The sequence below is a fragment of the Camelina sativa genome, chromosome 11, assembly GCF_000633955.1.
Source record: "Camelina sativa cultivar DH55 chromosome 11, Cs, whole genome shotgun sequence".
Classification (NCBI taxonomy): domain Eukaryota; kingdom Viridiplantae; phylum Streptophyta; class Magnoliopsida; order Brassicales; family Brassicaceae; genus Camelina; species Camelina sativa.
This window is the reverse complement of record NC_025695.1, coordinates 29587287-29596625: the sequence shown is the minus strand read 5'-3', so window position 1 is coordinate 29596625 and position 9339 is coordinate 29587287. Positions and strand designations below refer to the sequence as shown.

The 9339-nt window shown below is 38.1% G+C and overlaps 4 protein-coding genes across 5 annotated transcripts; 2 read left to right on the top strand and 2 right to left on the bottom strand.

Annotated features, from left to right (window-relative positions):
• Positions 931-2386, top strand: LOC104724615. The gene is made up of 2 exons (XM_010443145.2): positions 931-1256; positions 1342-2386. The coding sequence occupies exons 1-2, from the start codon at positions 951-953 to the stop codon at positions 1936-1938; spliced, it is 903 nt and encodes a 300-aa protein (XP_010441447.2). The 5' UTR covers positions 931-950; the 3' UTR covers positions 1939-2386.
• LOC109127655 (uncharacterized protein At4g04775-like) lies at positions 2565-3217 on the bottom strand. The gene is made up of 2 exons (XM_019232811.1): positions 3033-3217; positions 2565-2960 (listed from the first exon to the last, which is right to left on the bottom strand). The coding sequence occupies exons 1-2, from the start codon at positions 3156-3158 to the stop codon at positions 2685-2687; spliced, it is 402 nt and encodes a 133-aa protein (XP_019088356.1). The 5' UTR covers positions 3159-3217; the 3' UTR covers positions 2565-2684.
• On the top strand, positions 4068-6044 carry LOC104724614 (phosphatidylinositol/phosphatidylcholine transfer protein SFH11-like). The gene is given in 12 exon segments (XM_019232441.1): positions 4068-4094; positions 4096-4158; positions 4232-4498; positions 4577-4654; positions 4730-4831; positions 4915-4964; positions 5073-5181; positions 5262-5342; positions 5407-5481; positions 5577-5618; positions 5717-5758; positions 5761-6044. Coding segments are annotated over 12 exon segments (969 nt in total). The 3' UTR covers positions 5794-6044.
• Positions 6221-8573, bottom strand: LOC104724613 (ras-related protein RABA5a). 2 transcript variants are annotated; one of them, XM_010443141.2, is made up of 5 exons: positions 8421-8573; positions 7549-7618; positions 7376-7472; positions 6818-7228; positions 6221-6742 (listed from the first exon to the last, which is right to left on the bottom strand). In XM_010443141.2, the coding sequence occupies exons 4-5, from the start codon at positions 7155-7157 to the stop codon at positions 6417-6419; spliced, it is 666 nt and encodes a 221-aa protein (XP_010441443.1). In that variant the 5' UTR covers positions 7158-7228; positions 7376-7472; positions 7549-7618; positions 8421-8573; the 3' UTR covers positions 6221-6416. The 2 variants fall into 2 exon arrangements, with proteins under 2 accessions (XP_010441443.1, XP_010441445.1); XM_010443143.2 differs by having other exon boundaries at positions 7376-7407.

Here is a 9339-nt window from a genome sequence, read left to right as displayed (position 1 = left end):
AAGAGTTTTTCATCAAGTTGTCGGCGGAGTTGGGGGAGGGATTATATGGCCAAAACATGTGGTATAAGTACCCTTTTGAAGAGCATAATGAAAGAAAGAGATTGAGGTCTGCGGATTTGAGTTTTAAGAGGATGTGTGATGCGGGCAGATGGACTGGAGTGATGAATGTTTTTTTGGTGAACTCAACAGAGCATCCTAATGATATCGAGTCATCTGAGCCATGTGAAGAAGAGATCCGGGTTGAAAGAAATGTGGCTTCTTTTGTTGATGAGGATGAGGATTTCGATTATCATAACACACCTCCTAACTCTGATGGTGAAGAAGAAGAGGAGCATTTGGTTAGATACAAACGAGGTAGTGGTCAGCTAGAGATAGAACAAGTATTTGATAGTCTAGAGGAGTTCAGAGAAGCTTTAGTAGCTTATGCATTAAAAGAGGGTTGTAACATAAAGATAAGTAGATGGGGGAAAGACAAGTCAGCGGCTGTGTGTGGGACTAAAGAGCCTTGTCCATGGTATATCTACTGTTCTTATGAGGAGTGCGTTGGCAAGTGGAAAATGAAAACTTTTGAAGATCAGCACAGTTGCACAAATGATAACTATTGTAAGATATTGAAAGAACCTGTGATTTGCAAGATGTTTTTGGATGATATCAGAACTGATCCTGATTATGGACCAAAACGGATACAACAAGAGATTGAGAAGAACTACAATCTGATAGTAAGCATAGACAAGTGTAAATATGCTAAGAAAAAAGCTGTAGAGATCATCGACCGTGAGCACAAGGAGCATTTTTCTAGGCTGAAAGATTACCGCTTAGCACTTCTTCAGTAAGTTCTTCTTTCATTACTGAAATTTTAAATTTAACAAGTGTTTTCCAATCTGTTAACTAGGTTTCCATTTTGATATTTTGCTAGATCTAACCTTGAGTCAACAGTAGTGCTAGACACAATGCTTGATGATGATGGATCAGAGATCTTCCATAGATTCTATGTGTGTTTTGCTGCCATTCGAAAGATGTGGTCTATGTGGTGTCGTCCTATCTTTGGAGTGGATGGTTGTTTTATGAAATGCACACTAAAGGGACAATTATTGGCTGCTGTGGGGAGGGATGCTAACAATGGAATGTATCCCATGGCTTGGGCCGTTGTTGATATTGAAAATGAAGACAATTGGGTATGGTTCCTAGAAAAGTTGAAGGTTGATTTCAATCTACAGGAGGGTCAAGGGTTTACTATCATATCTGATAGGCAAAAGGTATATCTCCAACCCGTACTAGGCTTTAGAACATGTAAAATGACATGTATGGTTTAACTAATATATATTTGTTTTGCTTTTACAGGGTTTATTGAATGCAGTGGAAAGAGAGTTACCTTATGTTGAACATAGAATGTGTGCTAGACACATCTATGGGAACCTAAAGAAGATATTTCCCCATCAAGGTGACATGAAAAAGCTCTTTTGGCAAGTAGCGGAAAGTTATACCACGAAAGAGTATGAAGCAAATTTGGAATTGGTAAAGAGCTATGATATGCGTGTTTATGAAGCCATGATGGAGAAGAACCCAAAGAATTGCAGCCTTGCTTTTTTCACGCCAACATCCTCCTGCGTAGATGTTCATAACAACATCTCTGAATCTTTCAACAATGCAATAGATCCTGCAAGGTATATGCCAATGGTAGAGATGTTGGAGACGATAAGGAGAAGAACCATGGTGCGTATTGATATGAGGAAGACAAAAGCTGACAAGGATCTAAGCAGAGTACCTCCTAGAATAAAAGAAATGATAGCGTTGGAGCAGAAAAGGCTTAAGTTCTGCAAGGTTATCCCTGGATCAGACGGTAGAAATGAAGTCCGTGAGTCAGGTACATCTTACTCTGTGAACATTACAATGAAGACATGTGCCTGCAGGAGATGGGAAATGAGTGGAGTTCCATGAAGATTACATCGCAGTTGGCTTCTCATGAAGCCAAATCATGAAGATTACATCTCTAGTTGGCTTCTCAATGGAAGGCAACAACAAATTTATAGGGACTCAATTCGGCCAGTAAATGGTATGTGTTTCTGGGATAACTCCGGTTCTGTGATATTGCCACCTCCAAATCTGGTTGAAGAACTTGAAAACAGAAAAGGAAGAAAGCCAAAGCCAAAAAGGAAGAAAGGGAAGAATGAGTCTCCAAAAAAGAAAAAGGCTAGTAGAGAGAGGAGAATCATGCATTGTCGTCGTTGCAGTTTAACTGGACACAATGCAGCTAAATGTCCAAATATGGAAGTGGAAAGGTCTATGCCACCTAAGAAGAAGAAGAAGACTAAACCATCGGCAGATGGAGGAGGACCAAGTCAACCAACACAAGACACATTTTCAAGTCAACCAACACAAGACACATTTGAAGTATGAAGCGGTTTAGGACTATTTCTTTTTCTCTTTTTGATGTCATGGTCTGTTTTTGGGGACATGTAACAACACAATGTCTTTTGATTTCATGGTCTGTTTTGTGACATGTACCACAACCAAATGTCTCGGTCTATTTTGGATTCTATCACAGTTGGATTGGGTTTGAGCAATGTCATATGTCTTGTTCTTTTTCCATTACCTTTCATACAAACAAACAGTCTTACAAGCCATATTTTTCTCTAAACATCCAAACTAGTTACTCTCATACAACCACTTTTTAACTCACATATTCAATACATACACATGAAAAACAAAACCATAACCATAACAAAGCCAACAATGTTCTTCAAGCTTCTTAGTTGCATTTTCATCTCTTCGACCTCCTTCTCAACCACACCCAAATGCACACGAGTCTCCATGGCGAGAGTATCAATCTGAGATTCGCAAGCATTGACACCCTTCTGCAATGTCATTGCAGCTCCATCAATGTTCTCCACTTTCTCAATCAAGTCCTCGATCTCTTCGACCATAGACGTATCGGTCCATTTAAATGTATGATACCAATTCTATAACATTTACAGACTTTTAGTTGCAGACACAGCCAAACTATACAACAAAATTTAGAGAATCACACTTACCCCATCCCTTCCAAACGGACACCCATGAAACAATCTTCCAGGATTTTTAGCAGTTGTCGATGTCTTCAAAACAACAGGTTCTCCACATTGACATCTCTTGGGGAAACCTCTTCTTTGATTATCCATTTGATTTCTTCGAAGAGAAAGAACCCTAATTGAAGAACGCCTTCGCAGAGAAAGAGAAAGAGAAAGAGAGAAATGAATCGTGAAAACAAAAAAAAAAAAAAAACCCTAATTGAAGTTTTTCCCCCAAATCAAAACGACGTCGTTTTGAGTTTGATTCCAAAAACTCTTGCCACATCATTGCTTATGTGTCATACGAATCACTCATATTTAACGGTTGACTAACAGTTTTTGTGTCAATGTAGTATTATCGATAACGCTTCAAAGTTTGGGTAGTAATTTTGAATTTTATTGGCGTTCCGGTTAGATAATACACTTCTCTTTTGTTTAGGTAGAAATATACACTTTACAAATAGTACGGGTAGAAATATACCCTTTTCCCGTTGAATTCAGAGATAATCATCATAAAGTGAGTTATAGTAGGCCCATTTTATCTTACAAAAACTGTAAGTGGGCCTTCCTTGCTGTTTCCGTAACAATCCAAGAAACGACGCCGTAAAGCAACCCAAAGACCGTTGTTATTCTTTTTTTCCTATTTTCCCGCGCCCGAGAGAAATCAATTATTCGATTCCTCTCCCTTCCTTACAAGCTTTTGAATTCTTGAGAACAGAGCCCCCAATGAACCTTTCAAACAGAGATGGGTTACAGAGACATACACATCTCCGATGGTAGTGCTGAAGACTACTCTGATTCCTTGAACAACAGAGATGATGAAGGACACTTACCAAATAATGAAGAAGATATGGTTGAAGCGTTTCGTAACTTGCTTCTCCTCCATGGTCACTTACCGTCAAACCATGGAGATCACAATACTCTTCTCAGGTACATAATCAAAAAAAAATGATCCTTTTTATCTCGTGGTTGAGATTTTGATTCTTCTCAGATTGTTTCGAACCAATCAGGTTTCTAAAAATGAGGGATTTTGATCTGGAGAAATCCAAAAGATGCGTTTCTCGATTACACGAAGTGGCGAGTTGATTCCAAAGTGGATTTGATCTCTAATGTATAACCAACAAAATTTTGTTTTTTGTGTGTTTTCCGTCAACTCACAACGTGTTCGACAAAATGTCTGACAGGAGTTTAAGTTTGAGGAATACGATGAAGTGAAGAAACATTACCCTCATGGCTTTCATAAGGTTGACAAAAGTGGTAGACCAATCTACATCGAGAGGCTCGGGATGGTTGACCTTAACGCCTTTCTTAAAGCAACCACTGTTGACAGATATGTTAACAATCATATCAAAGAGCAAGAGAAGACGCTGAGCTTGAGATATCCCGCTTGTTCGATTGCTTCAGGGAAGCACGTTTCGTCTACCACTACCATTTTGGATGTATCTGGAGTGGTATGTATGACTTTCTCGTAGAGATGAGAATCGTTTGATTGTTTGTAAAGCTGCTAATCCATTGTTCTTGCAAAAAAGGGAATGTCAAACTTCTCAAAACCTGCGAGATCACTCTTCATGGAAATTCACAAGATAGACAGCAACTACTACCCTGAGGTAGGTTCGGATTTTTATTACCAGCTTCATCAACAACAATTAATGCCTTGTATATCTGATTTGGTTTGGTTCTAGACTTTGCATCGCCTCTTCGTTGTCAATGCCAGTTCTGGATTCAGGATGTTGTGGCTTGCACTCAAGACCTTTCTTGATCCTCGGACTTTGGCTAAAGTTCAAGTATGAATTTTGATGCTTCTTTCTTTTTTTGTTTTGTTTGGTTTAGTCACAAGTTCTTTATCAGAGAGTTATGTTTGTTCAAGGTGCTAGGACCCAACTACCTTGGAGAGCTACTTGAAGCAGTAGATCCAAGGTCAACAAAACCTTTTTTGTATATTCGATTTTCTGTTAACTGGTGGAAGGATTTGTTTGCTTTGGAATCTCAGCATTTTGGTTATGTCTGATGTCAAAAAAAATACAGCAACTTGCCAACATTTCTTGGAGGAAATTGCACTTGTACAGATCATGGAGGCTGTCTTTTTAGCGATGAAGGACCTTGGAATGATCCAGACATCAAGGAAAAGATCCAGGTTTGTGCCAGAACTATTGAACTTCCATCAAGTACTACTATACACAGTGAAATTGGTGACAACTTCTTCTATATCAATAGGAGTCTTCCACAATCGGAGATGCTGATCCAGAGAGGGAAACTTTAGATAAAGTCTCAGAAAATGCTTCAGCCAATCAAAAGGTACAAAAGGATTGTTGTCTTATGAAAATCAAATTCTAGGAATTGAGATATAAATGAAATGCAGGAAAACTCAGGAAAGATGGTGATTACACTGGAAAAGTATACTGCCCTGAAAACTGCTGTTAAGGATTCCCAGAAGGTGAAACCGCGCGTATTGATATACACATTTCACAAGAATAAATATTTGATTTCATGAATCTTTTGTTTGAACTTGTGTGGTTGGTTCCTCTGCAGAAAATTGAAATGTTGGAGGTATCACTCCATGAGACCAAAAAGGTAAAGAGAGACCAACAAGATAAGCTAAATTGTACTAGTTGTGATCTTGCATAGTTGTATATATGCTTAAGAGTCAATGGCCTTTCTCTTATTTTCAGGTCTTGAAGGGACTCGCAGAGATCATTAAACCGAATGAAACCGAAGCAAACCTATAGCCAAATACAAACCGGTTTAGATTAAGACAAATTAGTTAAGAAAAATGTCCGGTTTAATGAGCTTGAAATGATGATAGATAGTGTGTGGAATCCGTACTACGGTGTGATAAATGCAATCCTGTGTGGAGCCAATCTGTCTCACATGCCCTCTAATTTACTTCCACAAACAACTGCACTGCACGTGTGATCTCTGATGCTTCAACTTCATTTGCTCACACATTTATTTCTCTATGTTTTATTAAAATCTAATTCCACAGCTCGATTTGATCCTCTTCCCGATGACAAAGACAAATGCTTCATAGTAGTATTATTTTAATTTAGGGTTTAGATCATTTCTAGTAGCAAGATCTAATGTATCAAGATTTGGCTGTGTGATGCATAACAAGTAACAACTAACAACAATAACAGAAAGACTGACCATCATCATCATCATCATCATGAGCAAACTTTATAGAGTAGCGTGTGAGTTTCATAAAAGCTTCTGCAATAGAAAATTTACAGATTGCTACACCTAAACACTTCCACACCACAACACAGCCCCATCCCAAATTTCAACATTCATCGCAGAGTGGACAAAATAAACAATCAAAACAGATGATAAAATAATCTTGCTTTTGAAAGCTCTCTACAATTTCAGTTCCTATCAAGAAGAACAACATCCACCTTTCTTGGACTCCCCCTGCCCCTCTGACGGAATCACAACTTTCTTGCCATTGCTGAGTGAAGCAGGATCTTGCTTGTTTAACTCCTGTGAGCTCATCACTTTCCTGCTCAGTATGTTGTATATCTCTTTCACAACCGTCTCAAATGCAGCGGCCACGTTTGATGAGTCCAAAGCCGATGTCTCCATGAAGAAAAGACCTTGTGCTTCAGCCAATGCTTTTCCTTCTGCTGTTGAGACCTCTCTCAAGTCCTTCAGATCCGACTTGTTGCCCACCAGGATCGTCACAACGTTCATATCAGAGTGTGCTGCAACAGTTTCATTGAGATTGTTTAGCAGAAGATAAGTAAGAAAGGGTATTTTTTTAAGGTGTGGATTCTTACTGTGTAGCTCGTTGAGCCATCTACCAATGCTGTGGAAAGTCTGCCGTCTGCTGATGTCGTAAACCAGAAGAGCTCCAACTGCACCTCGGTAGTACGCAGAAGTGACTGCTCTGAAGCGTTCTTGACCTGCTGTGTCCCATATCTGTGCTTTGATCTCCTTTCCGTTGATATCCATCTTCTGCGTCTGAAACTCCACTCCAATGGTCGACTTTGAATTGGGATAGAACTCATCCCTCGCAAATCTGGCAAGCAAATTTGATTTCCCAACTGCAGAATCACCGATTAGAACTATCTTAAAGAGGTAGTCTTCGCTCTTGTCGTCCTCAGAGTAGAAAGCCATCTCCTTTTTTTTTTTTTATGCTCGAGATTATCCCTTCTACAGCAACATGTCTTAACCACTGGCTTGTAAGCCTGTGTACACAAAGTTAAGAAGAAAACAAAGTGCCAAAGTGAGGAAGAGGGAAGACAAGAATAAGTAGAGTTGGCAAAGGAAACAGGAAAGATTGAGATCTAAAGAGTTAAGAAGAAAAGGTGAAACAAGAGAATCTTTAAGATCACCTGTGCTTGAGGAGGTAGCTTCCTAGAAGGTTCTGTGCAACAAAGTTGACTAAATTTAAAAACTTTCAGCTCATAATCTCAACCACCGTAAGAAAATCTAACACAAGCAGAGGATTCAGCACAAAAACACCATTATGATTCCAAAAGTAAGGAAGGCAGCAGTAACAAGTTACCTCTTCTGAAAGCTGGATCTGACCCCTTTAACAGCTCCTAGAGAAACTTGTCATACAAGCTCACATAAGCCTAAATAAAAGAAACAAGTAAAGGCAACTTAAGTTACACAAAGCTCAGCATGAGAATCTAAGTAAGAAGTCGGTAGATACAAAACTAACTGTTGAGAAGTCACAAGGCATCATGAAAGCCTCCAATAAGAAAGCAGAGAAATATTCTGATCTATCATAAAGAGGAAAAAAAAAAACAGAACTGAGACAGAAAAGACAAGCAGCGGGCCCAATTCAACCAACAAAATACTCATCACTTTAGATCACACAAAGTGCAAAACTAAACACTGATAGAAATTCTCAGTCTTGTCTTTAGGGGCTCACATTAAAAAGATGAATTGAGTAAATTTGGTTTCTGCTTAACTAGGAAAACCTTCCTTCCAAAGGTAGGCCGCCACACAGAATTTTTTAAAAGATGATGAGACATCTGTTACAGAGAGAATCATAAACACACAAAACAAAACAAAAAAAAAAAAATCGAAAATTTTCACCTATGAAACTAAAGTCAAGTGAAGAGAACCCAATTCGCTTAGAGGAGAGTCAAAGAGAGATTTGGGATATATCTTTTAAAGCAAACAGAGCATTTGTAATGGAAACCAAGTCAACAAGATAAAGAATTACATGAGAGATCACATCACATTCCCGTCAAAATGTAAGATCACACACACACACAACACACAAAACGCTGATGATCACAAATTCGCAGACCCATTTTGCAAAAGAACTCACATTTACAGGGATAATCATGTAGAGAGAGAGAATTTTTTTAAAAGAAACTTTTTTTTTTTTTTTCTGGGGAATTATGGTGAGTAAAACAAGATTACCTGGTAGAAGCTAACGAAAGAGGATGGGAATGGATCCAAGGAGAAGAATAACGAAAGAGGATCCTCTCAATATGGATTCAGAAAAAAGATTCAACGCTTCTTCTGGGAAATCAAAGACACGCTGAGAGTAACTTCTTCTGGCACAGAGACAGAGACACCGAGAAAGAGAAAAAACCGGAATTTTTTCCATTTCGGTTTCGGAATTTTCAATTATGGGCTCAATATGGGCCTTTTTGGACCCCCTTTCCCTATTTTATCTTAGGCCCTATTTTATTTTTATAATTTAGCAATAACCAACCTTCTTCTTTTCTTACCCTTGGTGTATTATGTTTGTAGTTTTTTTTTTTTTTTTTGTAAACCAAATTACCAACTACTCCATCTAAACAATGCAATGTGAATTGTTTTTAGAAAACTAGTGATTTTATAATAATTATAAAAAAAGAAAAAAAAAATTCATTAACCCAAGAATACATATATCTAAATATATATTTTTGGGTTTAACAATCCGACATAAACCCATAGAAAGAGTCTAGTTTGAAAGTGAGCCCAGCTACACCTAACAATCTAATGGGGACATGTGGCAGGTAGTAATTGGATAGTTGACCAGAATGATATTATTACACATCCACTTGGTTAGCACTTAGGAGTTGAAATTTTGGTCACGAGACCCATATATAGAAAATAAAATTTTACTAACCACTCCGAATAAAGATTTTCTCTCACGATTTGGTAAAGTGAAAGAAGGTTTTCACGGATTAGTCACCTCTTAAAAAAAAGACAACTATACCTTTGTAGACCAATTACGGTTCTGTTTCGTAACCTAATCGATGCACAGTTTCAGTTAAATTAAAATTTTAGTGGAATATCCAACTGTTGCACTGATTCAATTACTTTAAAAGAAAAAAAATAAACAAAAAGG